Raw genomic sequence first — 26,802 nt, forward strand, 5'->3', positions numbered from 1 at the left:
GTGTTGGTATTGCCAGACAATTGCTTCAGGCTGCCTTTATTGGTGAGGTCTGTTATGGTCGGGCCTAATGTATCTGAGTCCCCCTGTGAACTACACTCTGCCACCGTTAGTATGTCAGTGGAGTCGGACTGGATTGGATGGGCTTGTGTTACTTGGGATAAACGGGCCCCTCCACCGGGCGTGGGGCAGAGAGCTATATTGCCCAACGAGGACCGTTTCTTGGCTATTAGGGAATCTAGCGAGAGCCGCTGCTCGGTCAGCTGGATCTCATGGGCTAACAGTGACTCGGCGCGTATAGTAAAAGCGTCCAGGGTACCCTTTACCCCTCCCTCCATCCTTGGTTGGTGGTTCTTTGACTTGACCATGGTCCAGAATTTTTTTTATTTGTTATTGTTGACGTTACCCCACCTGTTTATACTAACGCAGAAATTGGGGGTAATGTGCCTGATAAGTACAGTATCCACATCAATGCCTCTTAGTGGACACCTCAGACCCACCAATGGGGACTGTCAAAGAAATCAATCTTAACAGCACCAAATAACATACATATAACTAGGAGTAAAACGACCTGATTAACAGTGCTGGATGCAAGAGTCTCGGAGTCCAATGGATGAGGCCGGGGATACTTCCACACAGTTAGCATCCCGCGTAGGCGCAAGGAACAGGGCCAGGCCCGGCCTCCTTTGGCTCCAGACGGCCACAGACGGCCCGCCCTTTGCCCGGGCTTAGCCCGGCTGGTCCCGCGGAGGAAGTCTGCAGCTTATGAGCGCCTCCGGGCGCGAAAGCGAGATTGTTTGGGGCGGGGCCACTGCAGGGGCTTCTGGGGGCTGTGGTCTCCTGCCTCTGTCACCACGAGGACCGCAGCAGCCACCCCAGCAGAAAGCGGTTACAACACCTCGGGCGCCGTGCAGTCAAGCGTCCCCTCCAAGGTTCAGGTAAAGTTTAAATAGGCGCTGAATCCTGCAAATTGAGGCTCCCCAGTCATAATTGTGACCTAGCATGTTGTCATCCTTACATGTGTCGAGTACATGCACATGCAAGTGGCTGTGCTTTTTGTGGCTGACTTCTAGTGTGTCTCTCATCCCCAGGTACTTGCGCATGCCGTCTGCTGGTTGCATTGTTGTGGCACTGCTATTCCTCATGGACACGTCATCGTGTGCTGACTCAGCGTTACACGCACGGACAAGTTTGGAAGTCTCCTTAGGGTAAGGGATGCATCAGGGGTGTATTGGGTGTGGCAGTTGTTTACGATGTGTGCACACTGCCCCTGTCGATGTTTGGTTCCTCTGCAGACATGTCGCATCACCATGGGACACATGACATGCAGCTGGGAACACCTGAATAGATGGTCAGACTTGTTGACAGTCATCTGTGATGGGATTGTGGATTGTGATGATGGCATCAATGTGTGTTACACTGCCCTCGGACACATACGGTTTGCATTGGCTTGACATGGTGTGGGACTTCCACATCAGAGGATCAATGGTGTATGGCAGCCTCTCCGTGAGCAGCAGGGGGTGTTTAGCTGTTAGCCGACACTTGTGTGCCAGTTCCATGGCTATCACGCATTTGTGCTGCAGAAGGGGGGTTCCAGTGTTGGACCCACATGTTACTCCACATGACCTGTTCATGTGTACTCCGAGTTGCCTCTGCATTCCCGAACACATGAATAATAAAGGTGTCCCTATGCCTCCAAGGTGCCTCTTCTCAGTCAATGCTGGTGTGTTGCCACGGTGCATCCGGCATGTCTGGCATGGTTTTCCGTGATAGTGGCTATGTGTCTATGTGTAGAGTAGCAAGATGCTAGCTGTTTGTGTGGGATTAGACTGTGTATTGTGCATGATGTCCATGACTGTGTGGGTATTGTGACATGTGCCATCCCCATGCATCCAACGTTGGCCAGGCCACCATTCTCTGCATCCACCTGACTCAAGCTTGCAGGACATGGTTCTGCAACCTGTCCACACATACCTGGGTGCCCCACAGGACACTCCACATGATCCCTGACCTCTGCGCATGGCTGTCGCTGTACTCAATATGTCTGTCGGCACGGTTGTGCGGCCATCCCCTCAGCTGGTTGGGCCCATCACGGGTGTGTATGGTGCTCCATGTCTGTCTTGCCTAATACAATGTGACCCATGTGTGTCCTGTGCCAGACTCAGGCCCCAGGGTGTGGATGGTTGAAGTCAAATGAGAACTCAGGCATGGTTAGACTTTACAAGACACATGTAAGGTAATAATGCAAAATGTAGGCATCTTCTCTTTATGGTGTAACTTTTTATTTTGGTTGGGGTACGTGGGGGGGGTATGACATGAGGGGCTTTCCGGGTGTGTGGAATCCAAAGTTCACTAGGGGAGTTGGTGTCCTTGCCATTGGAAATCCTCAGAGTCCATGCCACAGTCTTTGTCAACATTGGTCAGACAGTGACCAGCAAGTCCATGTGGCAGAGAATGTCTTTTGCTGCTGTGCTGCTGTTGGTCCAGTGGGCCAGGTGTCCTGGGAGATGGTGCTGTTGCACTGACCCTCACGGTCTTTTCCGTGGACGACCCGCCCTCCTGCGGGGACCCTCAGAAGCAGGCCGTGACGATGTTTGGGATGCTCCGTCGGATGTCTCCTCCTCCTCCTCCTCATCCCTCCCTGTGGGTGGTGATGTTCTACGCCTGGTGGCACAGGGAGGGTTGCCCATGTTGTCGGCTATCCGACGGAGTGTACTGTGAATTCCCGTGAACACCGTCACGAGCTCAGCCTGTCTGTCCTCCATCCGCCCTTGGTGTCGCAGTAGACAGGCATGTTGCTCCGCATGTTGCTGGGCCTGCTGGGTCTTGATCTCCTCGAGGATGGACACAACCTGGGCCATGCCCGTGGTGTCCTGCCGGTATGTGTCCAGGATGTTTCTGACATGGGAATATACCCGTTCCGCAGCCAACCGGTCAGGCTCGCGCCTCCGCCGTCCTCCACTCCCACCACCCCTGCCCACTTGCACCTGGCCTGCCCTTGTGGGCACATCGGGTCTCCGGGACCCCTGAGGGGTGGCATTGGCGTTGTCGCCTGCCTCCTCCTGGGTGCCCGGTACACCGTGTCCCTCCTGGCCAGCCTGGCTGCATTGTGGTGGTGGGGCAGGGATCCTGGGTGTTTCCTGGGATGTGGCAGGAGTGGGGGTGGTGGTTTGCCCAGTTGTACCTGACGCAGGTGCTGCAGGTGGTTGGACACCAGAGGGGCTAGGTTGGTCGGGGTCGGGTTCGTTCACATAGTGGTGAGAGGCTATATTCCTGCTTGTAAACAATCACTGGCATTTTGCTGTTTGCACGTGCGTTGCACAACGCAGCACACATGGAAACAGCAAAAATGAGGAGAAATAAGGCATTTTTCCTCATTTCGCCTGTTTAAGACCAGATTGTTCCTGGTCTTAATTTTGGCGCTGTCTCATATTTACGCTGCTCTTCTAAATAGGGGGCAGCGTCAAAATCAATGGGTGTTGTGGTGGACCCCTCGAAAAGTACCTTTCATTTTGAAGATTGAGACCATAGTTGCATAAATGCATAAAACACAAACGTAGTTTATAATGGCTGAAAACTTGTACCCAAAGCAGTTCACATATTTCTCGATCATGCATTGATATAAATATAGATGATGACCAGCAGTTGTAGCTAGATCATTTGTCAGTGCTTTAGTTGTGAGATACACAAGTAGTATTAACATGAAGGGTTGTCTTGAGAATATGTATGGTCACTATGGGCACACATAACATTTTGTCCTCTTGTCTGGCACCTAGATATTCCTTCGTATCGGAAGTATGTAATTCTGCGCTATGTGAACCAGCATCAGCTGCGGGTGTTGGAGTGGCTGTCATCAGCAAGCTTTCATGATGGTATTCTGGTCCCTGAAAGGTAGGCGAATGGTTCTGCTGTAGCAATCTATTCTATAATCTATAAAGTGACTAAAGTTGTAGGAATTCACTGCCTAATAGGATATTGTCTCAAAGCATTTGTCACCATACCCCTTCTGTGGGAATCCATGTTTGCTTCCGTGTTACCTACCCATTACAAACAAAATACTTCTCCATGAACTATAACTTTCCAAAATGCATTCACTCTGATTCAGGTTTTCATGTTTTTGATTTTATGAGTTCCTTATTATTTCTGCTTGTTGCATGTTTCCGGTTATTTAAAGGGCAATAACAATGTCGGTCGGAAAACCTCTGACCTCTAGTCCAAAGCTTCCCAACTTTGGTCAGAGACTTTCCGGGACACTCGGTCGGTTTGTGGCCCAACGCCTGATTACGAAGTTTGTGGTCGGAATGTAAACCAGACAGTCGTTCCAACTCAGTTCTGGCCGGTGCTCAGAGGGTTCCTGTCAATTGGAACCACACCGTAACCCCCTATGGATGGCATTTGCGCCGCCGGTATTACGATGTTTCCAACATGGAAAGGCTGTCGGAAAGCGACTTTGATGGGCCCTGCCCCCATGGTCTAAGGCCGGTGGTCCAGGGGGTACCCAGGGTACCCCCCTGTGAAACCCTGCACTGTACGGCTGGTACCATTCTGCAGGGTTTTACACATGCACCCATTTCTCTATAGGATCCTGTATTATGGTCAGTTTATGGCTGTAACACAAGCTCACATAGAGAACAGTGGGAATTCAACCAAACAGTGTTCGGAACCGCCGACCTCAGGTCGGTCGGTCCTGAGTCCAAGATGGTGTCGGTTGGGTGGCAACTCCAACATCGTGATAAGCCCCTTAGTATTCAATTTGTAATGTTGAAGGTGAGCTGGTTATTGGGGCAGAAATAACAGTTTTGTACAATTGCACATTCCTCAGAACGTTAGTATGCATTGCCTATATTTTTAATGTTGGATTTGTTTTGGCCCGGTTCACTGACAAAATGTAATCCCCAAAAATATACCCATACAAAAATATTGTGACATAAATATCAATGTCAAAAATATAGTTATGCTATACTTATCATGTAAATTACAAACATTTCAAGAAAGAAAAAAATTCTCATATCATTGTATTAACTATTGTTTCTATAAAAATATATAAATGTAAATAGTAAACATTAAATATATTATTAATAACACTAATGCAATAAAAATTAAATATATGTAATGGTTTAATAAAAAGAAAACAATTTTAATTATTTCCAAAAAGTAAAACACACATATATATTAATATCTATAAATTTATTTACATAGATCTAATTAAAAAATATTATTCAACTAATAATTTTAATTTATAGTATAATGTAATCATTTTTGTAAATGTAATAATATATATATACCATAAAATATATTTAAAACATCATTTTTATTACAAATAAAACATTTAACTAATACAAAATTGCAATTTACAAAAAATGTATTAAATATTAAAAACATTATTATTATCATTTTCAAGAAACGAAAACATACTAATATACATTTAAACAATATAAACTAGACTATAAAATGCATATACTATTCTCACTACAATTTAGACAAATGTAGGGAAAGTGTTGGATTGCGGAGGGGTAACATTTACAATTCCCAACCCAGTCCGTGAAACAGTAGGGAACGTGTTAGATAGTGGAGGTGTAAAAGTTACTACCCCCACTCCAGTCAGTGCATCAGTAGGGAAAGTGTGTTCTAGAAGTGGAGGGTTTAAAATTTGCTCCCTCTCCAGTCAGTGCAAGTATAGTGAAAGAGATGAATTGCGAAGGGGTAAAATGTACTGTTCCCACTCCAGTCAAAGCAACAGGAGGGAAACTATATGATTGCAGAGAAATTAAAATGTAATATTCCCACTCCGGCCAGTGCAAGATTATGAAAAGGGGTGGACTGTAAAGGGAGTAAGGAAAGTTGGAATGCCAAGGGGTAAATGTACTATTCTTACTCCAGTCAGAGGAACAGTAGGGAAAGTGTTGGATTGCGGAGGTGTAAAATGTACTATTCCCACTCCAGTCAGTGCCACAATAAGGAACATGTTGGATAGCGGAGGGGTGATATTTACCATTCCTACTCCAGTCAGTGCAATAGTAGGGAAAGTGTTGGACTTTTTTTTGAACAATTAACTATTTCCACTCCAGTCAGTGCAGCATTAGAAACAGACTAACTTGAACAGATCAATATTTATTACAACGTTTAATAAATATATTAAATAACTATAAATATTATTATAATGAATATACAAAGCCACGGGCCTGATTACGAGTTTTGCGGTGCTTCACCAGCTTTGCACCGGCACAGCACCGCCAAAGCCATGAATGGTCCGCCCACCAGAGTACGAGTTCAACTCATGTCTTGCAGGCTTTTCTTTTACTGTTCCCAAGAGGGTGCCCTGAAAACTGGCACCACAATAGGAACGCAAAAGCAGTTCCAGCACGGCTTGGACTGTGAAGTCCAATCCATGCTGGAACTTGGTGTGAATGCAAACAGGGAGGCACATCTTGTGGCCCCTTGAATGCATTACCATGCCTCCGGGGACATTGGGGCCTTGTAAGGCCCGCTTTGTTTTCCCACGCCAGTCTTTTCATGGCGGGCTCACTGCAATGAAAAGGCTGGCAGTGGGGTAATTCATAATATGTTCGGTGGGCCGTGGCAGTCCTGCCTTGCAGATTGGATATCCCTGTCCGCTGTGCCACTGCCAGGGAACGGCAGATCCCTGGCGCAGCCAGCTCAGAGGTGGCAGTCCAAATGGCCACATATGAATAGGATGGCCACAGGACTGCCACCGCGAGTCTGGTGGTCAAAGACCGCTAGACTCGTAATTTGGCGCTAAAGTCCCAAATTAATATTAACCAATAAAGACAATGTTATTTACATTTAAAAAGCACAACACAATTAGCACATACAATAATAAATAACATATTTATAGAACACATATCTAAAATAAGTACACAACACATATATAAAATAAAATCTTTAATAGGTATTATTTACTTGTTGCATAATTAAATATTTATCAAATTATTAATAATACTTAACCCTTACTAAAATAATTTTTATTTAATTAACCATGATGAATATATAAAATAAAAAAAACATAATTTTTCATAATGAATTGTCAATTAAATTATTAATATTAGTTACCTATAACACAATTATACTTAAGTAACTTCACTTCATTTAATCCTACAAATGCCACAACTTACACCAAATATATAACATAAGGAATATCTGAATTATATATTTTACATAATTATCATTTGAATAATTATCATAAATTAACATTATTACTTAATTATTATAATTTCCTGCACACTCTTTAACCATACAAAATACATACCCCAAAAAATGCTAGCGTTACCCAATTCACATAATTAATTGTCAATTAAATTAATAATATTAATTAACATGGTATTATTAATTACAATTTACTTCCACCCTATACCCCTACAAAGCACACATACACACCTGAAATATAATTAAAAAATTATTTATACAATTAACATAGTTAATTATCAATTAGATAATTAATATTAATTAAGAACTATTTAGTAATTAATTGTAATTAATTTACTTTGCACCACATACATCTACAAAACACACAACCTGCACATCAAAGTTAATTAACAAAATAAAATTAATTTTACAATTAACAAATAATTAATCATCAAATAAATAACAAATATAAATTAAAAATCAATTATTAATTAATTATAATTAATTTACTTCTCACCCTATACCCAATATAAACCCCACCACCCATTATGTTACTATATACAATTTAATTTCAAATTTATTAACAATTTCAAAACAATATTAAAATACCTTAACAACAATTAAACAAACATTTTATAAAATATTCAATTTAAATAAATATTACAATACATAAAAATATTTTAAAACTATATTCTTTAAAGCAATATTTTTATAAACTATATTAATGACTTTGATACAGCTAAAATCGATATTACTTAAAATCAAAATTGTTGACAAGGATATCCTTGCACACAATATTTCTGTGTGATGATATTACAGACTCAATATTTCTGTCTGTCGATATTTTGTCTGAACACCATTTGGCCCATTGTATGTTTGTATTTACATGTGCTTTCAGTTTGTGTTGCAGCATGATGAAAGTGCTAAACTGTTTAGTAATATATTGCTGCATTTGTTTGTTTTTGTATGTTATTGTTTACTCACTGATATCTGTATTCCCTTAAAGTTTCTTTATGTACAGTATTCTTTGAGATTCTGCTGGCACAAAAGTTGCATGGCTTCATTCCTTCATCAATGTTGAAGAGATTGCAATGACAATTAATTACTGATACAGGCTTCTAAAAGCAGACTCCTCATCTTTTAAAATACTACCCAGGCTTCAGACCGGAAAAATCTTTTTTGTCAGACATGTTTTTATTGACTTTCCAATACATAACATGGCAATACATTCGAAAAAAGGATCCCTTTATGGCTTTCCCTAATCTATATCATAACACAGCATTTGTTGGACAGTCAGGGTATCCCCCCTCTCTGAGCATTAAAGACGTTGCCTGAACTAATAAAACATATTGGCCCCATAATCTCCCCAAATTATGCCCCTCATACCCCACTCCCTTTCAACTTGAACCAGAAAAGAAAGGAAATAAAAACAGAAAAATGCAGGAATTTTCAACCTAAAATTAAGGAAGAAAAGAAGGCCTAGCAGTACGTTCGGGTGACATGGGATTAAGCATGTACCTTACAGTTAGTACGCTAGTGGTGGGGGTCTCACTGTTTAGAAATGGAAGAGATGAATCGCTTTCACCTGCAAAGGGCAGCCTACTAGTGGGAGACCTTCGGAGAGGTAGCTGACCAAGGGGCCCCAGGTGAATTCAAAGTTTTTGAAGTTGTCTCTAAAGATATCACTAATGCTTTCCATTGTAACTGCTTGCTAGAGTCATGCATGCCATTGTGTTAGGGCTGGTGCTTCCCTCTTTTTCCAGGCTGTGGCAATTGCCATTTTCACTGCCCCCAGGCAGATCCACATTATAGCCTGGTCTGATTTTGTTTGATTTTTATGGAGATAAATTGTAGGCCCAGAAGTGCGAAATCCGGGGTGTCTGAGACGGAGTCTCCTAGCATATCTTTGTGTTGGGCTCAGATTTCAGTTCAAAAGGGCTGGACCATCAGGCAGTCCCACCATAAATGTCAAAAATCAGCTAGTAAACTACAGTGGTTTCAGTTTCCAGAGGACATCCCAAATTACTCTTCTCCACTATTGCCCTGTCCATGTGGAGCCAGTTTTTGTCCGACTCTCGCTGGGACCGCTCAGTAATGACTCAAAGTTAAGTCGCTTTATAACACAAAGCTAAGTCAGGGAGTGCTAGGCTTCCTTTGTCTTCCGGTTTCTGGAGGAGGCTAAAGGGTAGGCATGCTCTTTTATTTTGCCAGATACATTTTGTGAAAAGGGTGTGAAAGCAAGGTAGATAATTGCGTTCTAATTCCACATGTAAGCTCTGGAAGAGATGAAGACATTTTGGTAGGACCACCATTTTAATGGCATGTATTCTCCCCAGCCAAGACATGTATATGGGAGCCCACCTCTTAATATCGATCTTAAATTGGCGAAGAAGTGGCGGGTAGTTAGCTATAAATTACCCTGAGATCTTAGGAGCTATCTTCATATCAAGGTATGTGAGCTCATTCTTTGCCCATTGGAAGGGGGTTACAGCTACCAATGCTCTCATCTCCTTGTCAGACAGAGTCAAGTTAAGAAGGAAGGATTTGGGTAGGTTATCTGGGGATACTCTGATCTTCAGGCCCTCCAAGTTGTCGAAACCATGTTCTTACAATTCATTTTGGCAGTCCCGGGTAGTACCTCCTCATACGTCTGTCACTCTGAATTGGGCATTCCATCTGTCACAGATATTATAAAAGTGGAACCAATCATGTTACGGCACAGAATATGGACATCTGTAGAAACCAACCGCAACAAGGATATTTTAAATTATATTTTTAAACTCGATGGTGTTTAAAGAATTGCGTGGCCAAAGTATGTGCCGGATTTTATGCATGATCTAGGCCACCCAGAGTTCTATACTAAGCCGAGCACAATGGACACTTTGACAAGAAAAGTGTTAAAAATGAAAGGTTTAACCCTACTCTAATCCCTCAGACTAACAGTAGAAATATCAAAGCCTACAGTATTGCATAACCTGATGATCTTAACTACGCATAGCATTCAACCATATCTCACATTAGTCTGCGGCACGTATGACAGACTCCTTTGTACAAGATTTAGACTAGGGATACTGCATAGACTAATGAGTTTCCCGAAGATGAATGATTGGTCGAGAGTTATGCAACTGTGCACTTGTGATGATCGCTCACAGCAAACAGTTCAGCGAAATATAGGAAATTGATTTTAATGCGACTGTCTGATTTTCCAAAATCTAATTATGTAAAGAGGATCCAAATATTTGACCTTTAAACGTCTGAGCACTACATGATTCAATGTACGGTGTCTAATTATTTCCATGTGTTTTGCTGTGCTATCTTGTGTAATACTTATATGATTTTATGTGCTTTTATGATTCTCTTAACAAAAATTGAATAAAGCTACGTTTGATTTGATTTGGGTAGGTTTATGTGTGAACTCGCTAACTCTTCACATCACCTCAAAACCTCCTGCAGCATTGCTAGGGATTGTTGTTGGTCTGTAAGTGTTAGTAAGATGTCATCAGCAAACAGGGAAATCTTATGGTCCTCGGATCCAAAACCGATACCGCATATTTTCGGGGTCTCTCTTATGTTTGCTGCCGGGGGCTCAATACTAAGTGCGAAGACTAGAGGGGAGAGTGGGCACCTCTGTTTTGTCCCCCTGCCAAATAGAAATGGATCCAAACTCACCCCATTAATCCATATCCTGGCACATGGGGCAGAAATGTTTGCCTGTACCATTGATATAAAGGATCAGTGTTGTGAGTCCTTACCCTGTTTGGGAGTAACCGTGATAAGGGCCTCGCTCACTGTAGGGGTCACACTTATGGTGCCAGCTATGTAATTAAAAAGACTGGTCAGGTGGAGTATTTGTTCAGTGCTGAAGGTTTTGTAGTATTGTGCCGTTAGGAGATTTGTGTAGTTTCCGGGTCACTATTGCTAGTCGTACCTCTTCTTTACTTATAATTTCTCCCAATTGTTCATTCTGGGCTACTGTAACCTGTGGAAGTGTTGCTGAGCTTAGATAGTCCAGTTGTGGGTGTTGTTGTATTTGAGCAGCTGTGTATAGCAAGCTATAGAACTAGTCTCTCTTCTAATTCTTAGTTGTCACCCGGAGGCGGAGTAATGTTAATTATGCTCTATTAGCATAAATTGCATTTCGTTTTCTCGTCATGGCTGTGACTTTTTGTTGTAGGGTTAATGTTGAAGTATTTTTATGGCCCTATTAGAGGGTGCTCAATTCTCCTTCCAATGCCAGGCAGTCTTTGGTTGTCTCTTTATCAAGGGCCAACATCAATGCCAGGCTTTGTCCTCTCACTATAATCTTGAATGAATCCCAGTTATTGGCGGGTGTGGCATCTCAGGGTTTATTCAGTTGGAAAAATTCCCTAATCGATTTCCAGAGATCATCTCGGAGAGTTCTGTCCCAGACCAACACGCCAGGGAATAACCAACGGCTATATTTAGGCATGGGACTGTGCCACTCCAGAGAGACGAGCACTGGAGCATGACCAGAGATAAGAATGAAGTTTATTGTCGCTTCTCTAACTTCCCTGATAATGCCTTGACTAAGGAACACGTAGTCGAGCCTGGATTAGGTACGATGAATGTGGGAGAAAAAGGTATAATCTGTATCCTCTGGGCGACTCCCTCTCCAGGTATCAGTAAATTCCATTTCTCGTATCGCCTGTTTCAGGCTCTTCGGAAAGCTACCCGTGGGTGATCTGTGGGGGTATGTAATGTCAGTTCCAAAGTGCCATGTGAGATTGAAGTCCCCCATCAAAATTATGTCTACCTCTGCAAATCCTCCCAAAAGTGCCTACATGGTCGTTATGAACGCTGCCTGGCTAGTTATGGGTGCGTAGGTTACAGCAACTGTACATAGTTTCCCCCTGATTTGGCCCTTCACCAGCACAATCCTACCCTCCCTGTCTGTTTTATAGCCTTTTGGTTGGAATTTTGAGGGGGAATGAAAGAGGAGGGCTACTCCATTATGTTTTGTAGAGGAAGAGGACTTGTATATCAGAGGAGGTGACTTGTGTTTCAGTCTATGATCTTCTGATCGCTTAAGATAGGTCTCCTGTAGTGCTACAATATCATAGTGCTGATTTAGCAGATATTTCCAAATCTTATGGAGCTTTGTTGTGGCATTACGGCCCCGAACATTCCATGTGTGAGTGTTAATCACCATGATACCGGTAATGTTTCTCTATCTTGCCTATTAATACTCTTCTCACATAGGCTTTCTTTCGCCAAAGTGTACATTGTTAGTTCTGAGCGATCTATGTTGTTCCCCCACATATCTCTTTATCACCAAGGTTCCTGCAAAAGAAAGAAACCTAAACTTTAAGCAAATAAAGTTGGGACAATGGGTCTCCTGTAAAGGTTAGTAGTGTGGTTTGCGTAGAACATTGGAGGTGATTTTGACCTCTGTTGCTACCATGGCTCTGATGCAGCAACTGTTCGTAAGGTATGTTTTCAATGCTGGTCTCATATGTTACAGCATTTATCTTCAGCCTGGGGCCTCCGGAACGGGTACATAGGCAAAGCCCGAGTGACAACCAGGGAGTCCTGTGGTTCATATTATAGTCTAACTGGGCTCTGCCATCAGGCTGACAACGTTATCGTTCTTCGGTTTGTAGTGCTCTGATCTATGGGCGTTCCTGCTTTGTGGGTAGTAACTAATAGGCTGCATGTGATGGCCATATTTCGCTGGGTCAGCATTTTCTCTGTGGTTTGGGAGGACATCTGGTCTGCCACGGGCCTCCTCCCCCGGTTCCAGCTGTGGCTATTCCTTGGCAATCAGTCTCATCAGGGCAGTCGTCCTTTTCGGGTGTCAGAAATCTGAACAGTGTGAGGGCCTCTTTTACATCTGTAATGTGATATGCCTTATTCCATAATTCAAAACCTAGGCCAAATGGGTATGTCCAGTAAAACATTATGTTCTCCTGGTGCAGTTTATCTGTGACTGGCCTTAACTGTTGTAGGCGCCCCAGGGTCGCTGGTGCTATGTCCTGGTATAGCTCACATGTAAATTCCTGAAACTGTACCACATCTAGCTTACTTGCAGCTTGTCAGATCATCTCTTTAGTCTTAAAGTAATGTAGTTTGGCCAGGATATTTCTTGTGCGCAGCTTGTCTTTTTTTATGGGTTTCTCAACCCTATGTACTTTTTCTATTTTGAGTTCATGTTCGTTGTGCCAAAGGTTTCAGAAAAAAGGCTTACCACGAAGGCCTCCAGGTCGGGCCCTTCGCCCCTTCCTCTAATGTTGTCTCGCCTGGACCTGTTCTCTAGATCTTTCTTTTTCATGAGAACTGCATGCAATTGACTTTGGAGATCTTGTGCAGTTGCTGCCATCTGGTCTGTACATTGTTCAAGCTCCGATGTCTTGGCCTCTATGTCCACCACCCAGGCCCCCACCGAGTCCACATCTTGTTGTAATGAGATCAGTCTGCCACTGAGGTCGGCCTTCAATGTCTCGACGGAGTTAGACAAGTTGGCCCTGAATTCCTCTCTTAATTATTGCTTGAATTCGCGAAGTGAGGTGAGGAGATCTTCCTGGGTAAGCGCCATCCTGTACTCCTCCCCTGTAGCCGTTTGGTTTCTTTTGGCTGGTGTGGGGGTGAAATAGCTGGAGACTCTATTATTCTGTTGTTTTTTGGGCTGCATAAAGATACACCCTGAATGCACCCAGGTGTGCAGAGATGGTGCTCAAGAATTAGCTTCCAGATTAGATCTCCGTGTGCCAGTTCCGTTCAGGTATAGGGCGCACTCCAATTATCATGGCAACACTACTGCCTCCATGAGTCGTCGTCCCTGTTTTCCATCATATATTCCAAGAAATCCCACTGGTGCGTTGGTCTTCCCCTTTCCACATTGCTCTTGAAAATGTTTGGGCCCTTCTTGTGCCCTCGTGTGCCCCTTTTTCTAGACCTTTAGCCGGCCACGTAGAAAGTCCTTGCCTCTGAGTTGGTCAGAGCTAGGATCAGGTTCTGGTGAGCTCCTCTGCCAAGGTCAGGCATCATCAAGATAAGCTCTCAGGTTATAGCCACTCTCCCATGGGGGATAGAGTTCCCCCCTCCTTTGGGCCAGACAAACTCCTGTGCAGCCACACCGTTGAGAGGTTCTAGCCCCCGTTAGGCTGTGCTTGTCAACCGTCTGTACAGGGGGGCACCATCTTGAAGTCAGGCAAGCCGCAAGTCTCCGGTCGCATCACCCCCGTGTCGGTACTGACTTCTGTGTCCTCCCTGATACCACTGTGGGCTCTGTTCATGGTAGCTGCTCCCCCAGGACCAGGAGCCTTGCATTCTACTTCCCGGGTCGCTCTGCTGGAGGGTCAGCAGCATGTCGGTGTGGCCCGTGCCACTCACTTCCCATTCACTGTCCTGATTCTGGCATTCAGAATTGGCTCAGGTGTCTTCGATAAGTGGGGAAATGAGCATATGTTTGCTACACCCCGGGGTACTCCATGTCTTCCCCGTCTCGTGTCTCAGGGCAAGACTGTAGCTCCAAACCTCAGGCCCGCGCTTCACTACTCCTCTCGCCATCCTTCCTCATCTGGTCATATCCTCACTGGCAAATCTGTAAATTGACACCGCCAAGTGCCCCCGGGTGAGTGTTTCAATTTTGGGACAGTGGAGTCACGATGGACGTTTGATTTCTTTCCGTTATCACTCGGTGGTAGCAGAGCCATTGTGGATCATGTCCACATGGCCATCTTGGCTGGCCACGCCTCCCAGATCCGGAAAATCTTAAGCAGTACTTCTGCACACCGACAGTTAGTGCCACGTGGCTCTACACCAGCATCTGTCCATCCCGGATGTGATGTTTGGGCCCTATATAGACACTACCCAGTTACTTTTGTTCTGTGCCAACAGATGGGGATTCAGAGCTACCCCTCGCCTCACTTGAAACTGAATTTTTTATTAAAATGCTACAGTGTGCAAGGGAAAATGTCACCTCCTAAATCTACAGGGTTCCATCCATGCGGGAAATGTAGCAAACTGAAGTCTGTGACTCACCCACTCGTGGGTTGCCTGCTGTACATGGGGTCAGACCACGACTCTTTAAGGCCTGCATTTACTGTGCTTTAAAGCACCCCAAGGCCATCCAGCACTAGGAAGTAAAGCTCTTTGTGGCTATACACCGCAATGCTCCATGTCCTGACCAGTCAATGACCTAAGGCAGGTCTCAGTCACACCTTTGAGGCTGTTCCCACAACGGATTATCCTTACGGTCGAAATCCTCAGGTAAGATTCTGTCTGTAGACAATCCTCTTGCATTACATCTCAACGCTTTCTGTCCCAGTACTGAAATAACGTTTTTTTTTTCTTTCCTCTTAAGACTTTCCATGCTCACTTGCTACAGGCAGAAATCCACTCTTTAAAGCAAGTTCAGTATGTAATTTAGTTAGACCGTCAGTGATTGAAAATGCAACAGTTTGTACATAATCACTGAACTAAACTACATATGATTAAAAAAACAAAAAGCATCATGGGAGCTCGCTTCAAATCACAGCACTTTAGCTCTTTGTAGTTTCTCTCCTGGAAGGTTGCCTTTCTGGTAGCCATAACATCCTTAGATATATTAGTGAGCTACAGGCCCTCACAATACAGAAACCTTTCTTCCTGGTCCATATTCTAGGCTAGTTCTTAGGACCAACCCCAAGTTCCTTCCTATGGTGGTCTCCCCATTCCTCCTTAACCAAACAATTGTGCTCCTGGTCTTCTTCCACGTCCTGACTAGGAGCCCAGAAAGCACTTCACACTCCTGACTTAAAACATGTTCTCATGTATTAATAGACAGAACCAAACCTTTCCGTAAAACACAACAGTTTTTTATTTCCTTTGCACTGCCTCATGAAGTTCACCTGGCAGTATTGCCGGGTGGATCATTAAATGGTTCCAGCACTGTTACCTTAAAGCCAAAAGGGCTCTACCTACCACCCCATGGAGCTCTACATCCGCAAGATGGGTGATACGATGACCTTTCTTGGGAACATGCCCATAGCTGACATCTGTAAAGCTGCTGCATGGTCCATTCCAAACACCTTGATAAAGGATTGTCTGGATATTCTTGCAAGGCAGCAAGATAGAGTTCTTCAAATTCAAAGGAGCGATATAGATGGTCCTAAAAGCCCAAAGAAATCAGGGATTTTATTTGATATTATTTCTGATAAGGAATAAAACAGACCAATGGAAACCTATTATGGATCTCAGGGTGCTGGATATTTATCAAGTGTCTAGCACCAGTGGCTGCTTATCTCCGGGGTCAGGGTCCCCCGATATGCCTGTTCTTGTCTTATCCAGGCTCCAATAAAGGGAAGAGGCAAAGTCTTTTATGATCGCTTGCATCACTGTGTTACAAATACTAAGAGTAAGACTGAACATGAACAAGTCTTCCACAGAAACTTGTACAAAATGTAAGCTCTTGGGAGAAATACTGGGCACACAACTGGGAAAAGCTCTTACCTCCACAGAAAGGCTATTAAAACTCCAATCAATGGCAAAGACATTCTCTGTCAAACAGTGGGTCACAGTCAAGCAGTACAAATCTGCTGGGCCTGATGTTCTCATGTATAGGTCTTATACCCTATTGCAGGCTCCGGATGAGACCTGTCCAATAAGAACTGAACCCCTAATAAAAGCAAGTTCGTTGGACCAGGGGATGACATGGTCTAAGGCACGAGATGTCTGCAGTAAGCACTGGTATGGTGGAGGATCCCTATGAATCGCAGGACTTCCATTCATCTCTTTATAGGACAACGAGGTACTTTTTTAAATCTCTTTATTAGTTTTTCATACATAAGTACAGTATCCCATACACAATTTGTCATACAGTACAGTTATCCAGCAGGCATGTGTTACCCTTAGAATGTCTTCAGCCAATCTGACCTCTGATGGGTGAACATGCATTGCCCAAGCACACTGTACATGAAGTGGTAAATCTGCAGTGTAGTAGTGTGACCCTACTATGCACCGTGCGTTGCTTACCATATTACGACAATGCCTCAAGGGCACGAGTTTGGGGACTATGCTGTGCCTGCATGCGTGGGTATGATCCCTCTCTCATCACTGAAATTCAGCTATGTGGGTGTGAACCGCAAGAGGTGACAGCCTCTCTTAGTGAATCATCATTTGGGTATGCTTGTAAGTAGGACAGTAGAGGATCCCAGATATCTTTAGGGTGAGAAGTCGTACGTAATAGCTCTGCATATGTTGTGAGTTTGTCTTTACAGTATATGAGATCATTCAACCAATCTTTAAACTTAGGAGCTTGCCCTCTAACCCATCTGCAGGCCACTCTTTGTTTTGCCAGGAGTAGCCCCAGCGATAGGAATTTTCTATGCATGTTTTGTAGTTCCTCAGTATAGCCCAGAAGTGTTACAATCGGAGACAGGGGGACAATGGTGCACACCATTTTGGTAAGGGAGGCTGTCACCTGTGTCTAGTAGGTATAGATAAAAGCACATTGCCACGCCAAGTGCAACAAGCCCTCCCCCTCTTGCCCGCACCTGTCGCATCTGTCAATTGATCTCAACTTATATCTGTATAGCCTCTCTGGTGTATAATAGATCCGGTGTATGAACTTAAAATGTATGATGCTTACCCAACTGCTGGCTGTTATCTTTCCCATTTGCTGATGGGAATGTACCCACTGCTTATCAGTAAGTGAAGTGTTGAGTTCCTGGTCCCAGCCCACCCTGGAGTCGTCTCGCATGTCGGGCATTCAGTTTGAGCAGTGTGATATAAACTAGCTATTGCATGCGCCGGTGTGGTTGCCTGTAACAAGGTATGTAGGATATCTAGTGTAGGGGGTTGCAGGGGAAAATCGGGGCTGCTGGCCTTGACATTATGCTTCAGTCTGATGTATATAAACGTTTCCAATAGAGTGACGTTCCCCCCTTGAAGTAAGTTTTCCTGATCCTTAAAAAACCCTTCATGATATAAATACCCCCCCCCCGTTCTTAATTCCTCTTTTGCTGAGCATGTTATGGCAAAGAGTTTCGTGTGTGACTGGGATGAGATGATGGTACTGAAGGGGCAATAATGGTGAGTACAGAAGGGGCGTATTAATTTTCCTGGCGAGTTTGCACCATGCAAGATTAGAGCAGGCCACTGTGGAGTAAGTATAGCCCTATTCAGGAACACAGGTTCCAGGGGAAGGAAGTAGTGGGAATGGGGGCCATAGACACCTACTCAATGGCCAGGTGCGGCATAAATGGTGGAGGTTGAAACCAGTAGTGCACGTAGTGGGCCTGCGCACATAGGAAGTAGAGCTCCATATTTGGGGCTTCAAAGCCTCCTCGTGAAAAGGGTTAAGCGAGTGTATTCCAGCTCACCCTGTTTTTTTTTCTTCTCCACACCAATCTGACTAGTTAAATTTGAAGTGCGTGAAAAAAAGTCTGTCCAGGGCTGTATGGTCTATTGAGAAAGAGGTAGAGCAATTTGGGCAATATTACCATTTTTGCTAGGGATATCCGCCCAGCCAGCGATAGGGGCAATGAGATCCATCTGGGTACTGAGTTAGTGATAGATGCAATGGCAGTACCATAGTTTGCCCGCAGCGTCTCTTCTCTATCCCTGGAGACCACCAAACCTAAGTATTTTATTTCTGAGTCACACCAGGTCAGTGGGTAGTCCATTGAGAATGTAAGGGTATTGGGAGAAAGGGGAACCATCTGGGACTTTTCCCAATTTATATTTATGCCAGCTACCTCTCCGAACCGGATGAACTCTCGGAGTACAGGGTTCAAGCTAGTGTGTGGGTTGCGAATATAAAGGGTGATATCATCGGTGTACAATGACACTAGTATATGTCGGGATGGATAGTGTATAGCACAGTCCCTGTGATGTTGTTTAAGTTTGACCGCTAATGGCTCCATGACAAGAGTAAATAAAAGGGGTGATAAGGGACACCCCCGTCTAGTGATACGCTTAATCGGAAAGGATGTGGAGTGGTCACTGTTGACCTGAACAGTGGGGGTCCCATTCTACCTAAGACCATCAACATATAATCCCACTCTACGAAGTCGAAGACCTTGGTTGCGTCTAAAAAGACCGCATCCAGTTCGGGATATATATCCTGCAGTAATGGAATGAGGGTGTGTAGGTTATGGGAGGTGGCTCTCCCGGGTATCAAACCTGCCTTGTCAAGTAGAACCAATTCCCCATCAACAAATTCAGTCTGTTTGCCAGGACTTTGGCCAATATTTTTGCTTCACAATTAATTAGAGAAAGAGGCCTATAAGGGCCACAGGTGGTGGGAGTTTTTCCCAGTTAAGCAATGTTATGATTGTTGCTTCACGCATCGTTAGTGGGAGGGTCCCAGATTGCTTTGCCTCTTCATAAACTTTTTTAGGAATGGGGACTAATGTATCAGCATAACACTTATAGCAGTCAGCCGGTAGCCCATTAGGACCTGGGGCCTTCCGCTCCGCAGCTGCATTATGGCCACATGGATCTCGTCCTTCTCTATATCTGCAGCCAGCCCATGGTGATATCCTCAAAGTAGGGTGAGAAGTCACTAGGGCATTTCTTATGTGTGGAGTATAGAGTGGAGTAATACTCTGAGAAGATGCGGAGAATGCCCCCCGATTCTGTGTGTAGGGTGCCCTCCACATCTGCGATACCGGAAATGTAATTTGAAATCTGGGAGTGCGTATGACATCGGCTAGTGCTTTTCCAGGCCATTCCCCCTACCCGAATCCCCTGGCCCGATGGTAGCGGGATCGGGAAAGCAGTTTGCATTCCGCCTCAGATTGGTACTCCTTTACCAACTTGCGTAGCCACGCCCATCCATGCCTATCTTGGGTCTCTACAACGTGAGCGTCTGCTAGTTTGATGGCTTCATCAAGATTCAAAGCGATTCACTACAATCCTGTAGGGTGCCTTCCCCCTGGGCAATGCACATAACACGTATGGTGACTTTAAAAGCTTATCAGACACAGGCTAATGTTGAGACAGTTTCTAAGTTCCTGGGGTAGAAGTCCTGCGTCTTCTGACTTATCGCTTCATGGAAGCAATCATCCAGCAAGGCTGGGGGCTGAAGACACCACGATCTATATGGGGAGTCTCTGGCCGGAAGGTGCAGCTGCATCAACACAGGTGAATGATCTGAGATGTGTTGCTCTGACCAACCAGATGCATAACCCTTTTGGGATGTAGGGTTCTCCATGCATCAAATAAGTGGTAATCAGCCATAATGCTTGCCAAGTGTTTTCCTGCCATATTGTGGGGTCCGGGGGAGCTGTGAGATTGGTCCATGCCCGTGTTTAATATAACATTAAAATCGCCTTTCCAAATTACATGAGTGGACCCTATGTCTATCACTAGTCCCCAGAATTTATCAAAGAAAGGGGCATCATCGGAATTGCGCCCATAACAGTTCACTAAGGTGACAGAGTATGTAACTGTGTGCCCCCACATTACACAGTTGTGGCCTTCCTAGTGTTGGAGGGAGCCGGAGAGCCAATATTGGACAGTGAATATGAGTAAAATGACCACACCCCTGTCATATGTGAAGTCTGATGCAAAGCATCGGTGGGCAGCCCATTTCCCTACAAAAGTGGGTGAGGTCTCAGGATCCAGATGGGTTTCCTGCAACATGGCTATATGGGCACTATGCCGGTCTAGGTAAACCAGTGTATGTCTGCACTCTTGTAGGCCACGTATGTTCCATTTCAGCAGATTATATGTTGAACTTGCAGTGGTATGTGGATCATGTGCCTTGCTAATCAGGAGTGACGGTGAAGTGTGCGCACATGTCTGAGGGTACATTGACCGCTGGTATTACATGAGCGTGTTGTTGCATCCCTGTAAGACATAGTGTAGTGAATACTTCATTACGAAACAGAAAACGTTCTCCCACCCACACCTACAGCCCAAACCCACAGGTGAATTCCTACCACCCATAGTTCCCAAAATAAACAATAGCAAGATGAGAGGTTGTCCATAAACAATATACTGTATAGCCCATAGCCATGTGGGCTCCAATAGTACAAGTAAAACAGAAAAAATGGGCATAAAGAAAGGAGGGATATTGTAATAGAAAAGGACAAGTAGGGAAGGAGAAAGGGTGCAAGAGGGAATAGGTATCGCGGGTGTTAGGAAAGGAAACAAACATAAAGAAGAGGAGTGAAAAGGACAACAGCATTATCTAGGGAATTCCCACAGGGGGTATCCGTCAGAGAGCTAAGTGTAACCCATCAGGTGGTCGAGGGTGCCCGGGAGCCAGTTGAAATTCGGTGTCGCCAAAAGCAGCAGTAAGGTTCAGTAAGTGGAAAGAATAGGGTGAAATGAGGAAAGATCTGTCATGTCGTTTGAGTTGACAGTTGCTCCTCTCCCTCTGATAGCAGGGAGATGGCAACGGGAGAGAGCCCCGAGGCGGGGCAAGCAACAGTAATTTTTACTAAGTCATTTTCCGAGAGTGGGGAGGTCGATCTGGATCTTCCATCATGTTCTCCTGATTAGGGAGTGTGGGAGGACAGTTTTTTAGGAAGTCTTGGGCCTGCTGAGGGGTAGTGAAGGAGTGCTGCTTTTCCTGGTGAGTGATGCAAAGCCTGGCATAGCATCGCATATGGAACGTTGGCTTGCTGCAGCTTCCATTTCATAGGGACACATTTCTTGCATGCTTCCTGGACCTCTAGAGTGAAATCGAAGAAAATCAAGACAGAGTTTCTTTCATGGATTAGATCATGTTTTTCCCGTGCCAGGTTCAGGGCGGCATCCTGATCTTTATAATTCATGAGGTGAGCAATAATGGGCACCCGGAGGGGGTCTGGCAGCCAGCGATCGATGGGCTCCTCCCACCACCGGTAGTTTGGAAAAAGAGGAGGCCCCACACAGATTCAACAGCATTCGCTCCACATAGTCTTCCATGTGCTCAGTGGCAGTGGACTCGGGTATTCCTGTGATTCGGATGTTATTGTGGCTCGAACGCGCCCCTCTATATATTCATTTTTAGCAGTAGTAACTTTCAGGAAGCGTTCCATATTTATCATTTGCTCTCCCCAGCCAATGATGCGCCTTACAGATGCAATATTTTTTGCTCTGTCTCACTGATACGCCCATCATGTTTCTCCAGTCGTTGAGAAATGAAATCCATACTCATACTCATAGAGTCCGTTTTGGCCTCAATAGATGTAAGGCTTTACTGCATGGTAAGCAGTAGGGAGTGCAAGTCTGCATCCTTGTGATGTGTCGCCGGTTGGGAGCCCCCGCCATGTTGGGATCTGTGTCTCCGCTATGGCCCATCGCTGATTTTCCTGGTTCAAAGGCCAGTTTAGCCTACTGGACCTTCCCCTTAAATAATATCCAGCAGTTGGGGAGGCGTTCCAATATAATGAGCACTGCAATAAATTTAGACGGTGACAGTGCTAGGGATTTACAAGGTTACACCAGAAACTCACCCTGCGCAGCTGAAGCGGAGATTCTCCCAGTAGGAATGCACCCCCCTTCAGTAGTAGCTTCTGCGATGCCCCCCAGCCCTCAATTGGAAGATGGCAGAGGTCAGATACAGTGCCAACATTTCTTATGTATATTAATTTCTTTGTAGATGCTGGCGCAGTTAGTAGGGGCCTCCAAGGCGCCGGGTCAAAACAACCAAGGGCCTCCCTTTGCGTGGTGTAAAAAATTGTTTCCCCCAGAGGGAGCTCACCTCTGTCTCAGCGGTAGTCTCTGTGTTATTATTAGGTTTCAATTGTGAGCTGGCAGCGCAAAGGTGTTTCCTATGTAAGTATCAACATCTATCTGAACAGATGTTCGTGCCAGCTGTGGAGGCCCCCAATGTGCCAGCCTCAGGATGGGTGCTATCGCAGCAATCCTCTCAAGGATAAACCGTAGCATCTGCGCTGCAGGACGCGGCCAGAAAGAAATGCCGTCGACACTGATGGCCTACACCACAGTTCATGAGCTCAAACCGCTCTACAGTGGTTTTTACGGGCTGCGCCACGCACACCGTGAATACATCCGGTTAGATGTAAGGTTGCTGCCCCTCCGAATGTTCCATGCTCACCGGCAGGCATGCACGTGTAACTTGACGGAAGCGAGTACCACCTGTAGCAGATCCATTTGGACTGCGTTTTTCATGTCCATTTGTAGGGACACTTATCAAGCCATCAAATAAGTCTTTACTCATGTGTTTGTGACCTGGAAGTCCACAACATTTCTGTGATTCGCCTGGCTTTATACATTTGTGTGACCTGACATAAGGGTCAATTATTACTCTTCTTTCATCGTCCTGAAGATGGTCTAATGGACATATTTGTCACCAAGGCCGAAACGTCGACAAGCTCATCTATTTCCTTCAGAGATTTATCACCTAAAGAGTTGTTTTCTGTTTGTTTCAGACTCATTTTCTATGTTGTTATTATTCTGGAATAGATGTTAATATTAATGACCTGAAGGTTTAATCTTTCTAAAACGATCCATCAACCTTGGTCATTGTGTTCTATCAGTATATAATGTGTACCCTTCATTTGTCCATTCATATTAAATGAGTTTATCATTTGAGAAGTTTACACCCGTGTTTGAAATTGTTTATTATTGATTTATCAATATGTAAGTAAGCTAACTGACGTACAGATTGTTTTATAAATGGTTTAAGTTAGCTATCTGAATAATTATATTTCCCAAGCCTCCAAGGGTATAGTGTGTTTCCCCACTTTCTTTTTACTGTTTTATGTATATTGGTCCCAAGAAGGCTGCCAACACTTCTTGGATGAAGTGCTGACAGCCAATCAGATCTCACGATGAGATGTGTGGATAGGCTCCGCCCAGATCTATAAATTTATTTTTCCTTTAATATTTAAAAAACTACTGAACAGATTTAAACCATTTAAAGCAAGGGGTGCACTCTGGACCAAGAGCTACCTTTCTGCCAAATTGGTGTCATTCCGTTCAGCAGTTCGGACTGTAGCCACGACAAACTTTTCCTATGGAAATTAACATAGAGAAAACATGTTATGGGACCTCCTTTTTTCGGGCCCCCGCTTGACGAATCAGCTCGAAACATTTAAGACAGAAGCTGACCGGAGTGCCCCATTAGTTTTGAGAATTTCGCGAAGATTCGTCAAACGGCGCCAAAGATATTGGCAAAAGAAAAAACGCTTTTTGAATAGAAACAAGGTCCTAAATATAATGACTGCCAGTAGGTGATATATTTATATATATATATATATATATATATATATATATATATATATATATATATATATATATATATATATATTTATATATATATATATATATATATATATATATATATATATATTTATATATATATATATATATATATATATATATATATATATATATATATATATATATATATATAGTATATATATATATTTTCACTTCAGTTCGCGCTGATCTCTGCCTCTTCGCAGGTGGCGGGCTACCGGCAGGGTCGCGACCCCTCCAAATCCAAGAAACGATCAATCTTTCATAGTGCAAAGACTGCGCCGAGCCCCAATTCTTTTTCAAAAAGCGTGCTTTATTTCAAGCAAAGACAAACACTTTCCCGACGCGTTTCGGAACCGTAGTTCCTTGGCCACGGGTCCGTGACCAAGGAACTACGGTTCCGAAACGCGTCGGGCTAGTGTTTGTCTTTGCTTGAAATAAAGCACGCTTTTTGAAAAAGAATTGGGGCTCGGCGCAGTCTTTGCACTATGAAAGATTGATCGTTTCTTGGATATATATATATATATATATATATATATATATATATATATCACCAACACAAGTCCACCAGCCGTTGCTCCTCAGCGTCACGGGTGCTGCTCAGCGCTTGGAGGACGCGCAAATTAATTCCAAAAACTCAGGTTTCCCGCTTCCCCGGAACCTTTTTCCAATACAGCGCACTCAAAGCCATCAGCGTTTCGTAAGCAATATTTCATTTATTTTCGTCTCCACTGCTTACAAGTTGTAAGCAGTGGAGACGAAAATAAATGAAATATTGCTTACGAAACGCTGATGGCTTTGAGTGCGCTCTATTGGAAAAAGGTTCCGGGGAAGCGGGAAACCTGAGTTTTTGGAATATATATATATATATATAAGGCAACTATAACTCACGCAACCGTAATCCTCTGCTGATGCTAATACTGTATTTAGACACTTATTTGCCCATGTCTTCTTCCATTAAATTTTAGCTATACATATATTACAAATATTTTTTTTTCATAAAGACACATATGTCATCAGCAGAGGATTACGGTCGCGTGAGTTATACTTGCCTACAGTAACTATAACGGGGGAATTTCATTAGTTTTTTATCAGTAAAATGTCCAGCTAACTATAACATGTGTGAAACCTATGGTTTTTTCAGTGAATTTGCAAGGTTTTTTAAATGCTAATTCCTAACTATAACGTGTGTGAAACCTATGGTTTTTTCAGTGAATATATATATACATACATAATACTAGACCAATACAGGAATGGGTAGATATAGTGGTTGTCACGGACAAGGTTCAGAGACAGATACAATGGTGGAACCTACAGAATCTCAGTTTGGGAAAACCATTCAAACCACCAACTCCCACAGTGACCATCACAACGGATGCATCACACATAGGGTAGCTCACATGGACAAGCTAAATGTCAGAGTCCTCTGGAAAGGAGGCAGTGCAACACATAAATGTGCTGGAGTTGAAGACCGCTTCCTAGCAATGAAGGCCTTCTAGAAACATCTAACAGGGAGAACAATTCTAGTTCAAACGACAACACAATGGCAATGTGTTACCTGAACAAAGAGGAGCAAGGTCCTACCCACTATTGAAAGTGGCCCAGGAGATTTGGAAATGGGTGATACAGAATAGAATATTGCTAAGAGCGAAACACCTACTAGGAAAATAAATTACAAAAGAAGACGGGCTAAGCAGAAAAACAAGCACCAATCAAATGGGGGAGCTACAACCATAAGTGCTAAAGCAGATCTTCTAAATATGGAGGACAACACCAATAGACCTATTCGCAACACAAAAGAACGCAAAATGGTAAAGTTTATCATCCAGTTTCTACCATCGAGAGTCACTAGAGAATGCCATGTCGCCTGTTGATATGATGGTCAGGTAGATTTGTTTGCACATATTTTACCAATTCCAATCATACCGAACCTAATCCAGAAGTGCAGGCAGGAGCATTCCAGCTTAATCATGATAGTCTCATTGTGTGCTCAAGATACATGGTTCTCCGACCTCATGAAGATAACCCAAGGACAGTAAATCACATTCCTAGAACACCAAAACATGCTAGCATTGCAGGCGGGGCAGATGTGGCACCTGGTGCCAAACACACGCAGTTTGGCTGAATAGCCCCTGAGGATAAAGAGTCTAATCACCTCAAATTTCGAAGGAGAGCAAAGAATCAAGGTGACCAACAACAAGGAAGTGCTACAGGAACAAGTGGAAGAGATGTGTACACTGCTGCAAGGAAACACCGAGACAGGGCACAGGACGCACTGTCACTAAATTCATGACACATCTGAAAGAGAATTTACTTCTCGTACTCCTCTATCAATGTTCCTCTAGAAGCTACTGTACCACAAGGGGCATACTAGGGAGAGGTTGTTTTCACTACACCAGCAGTAAAATGCTTCCTTGTGGAAACAAAGACTGTATCACCTTCAAGGAGTGCACCAATGCCCACATGAGAGCTAGCTGTAGTATTTACTTACCTAATGACATC

At 44.0% G+C, this 26,802-nt stretch overlaps 1 protein-coding gene across 1 annotated transcript in view; it reads left to right on the plus strand.

Annotated features, from left to right (window-relative positions):
• Window positions 1-438: 438 nt before the first annotated feature.
• Window positions 439-26,802, plus strand: part of LOC146770883 (rho guanine nucleotide exchange factor 11-like) — a 304,352-nt gene continuing 277,988 nt past the window's right edge. Inside the window, exons 1-2 of the mRNA XM_085640387.1 lie at window positions 439-451; window positions 3,774-3,888. Of these exons, the coding sequence (XP_085496513.1) occupies window positions 439-451; window positions 3,774-3,888 (128 nt within the window). The remainder of the gene's footprint in view (window positions 452-3,773; window positions 3,889-26,802) is intronic.

The sequence above is a fragment of the Triturus cristatus genome, unplaced genomic scaffold (assembly GCF_964204655.1).
Source record: "Triturus cristatus unplaced genomic scaffold, aTriCri1.1 SCAFFOLD_326, whole genome shotgun sequence".
NCBI classification, from domain to species: domain Eukaryota; kingdom Metazoa; phylum Chordata; class Amphibia; order Caudata; family Salamandridae; genus Triturus; species Triturus cristatus.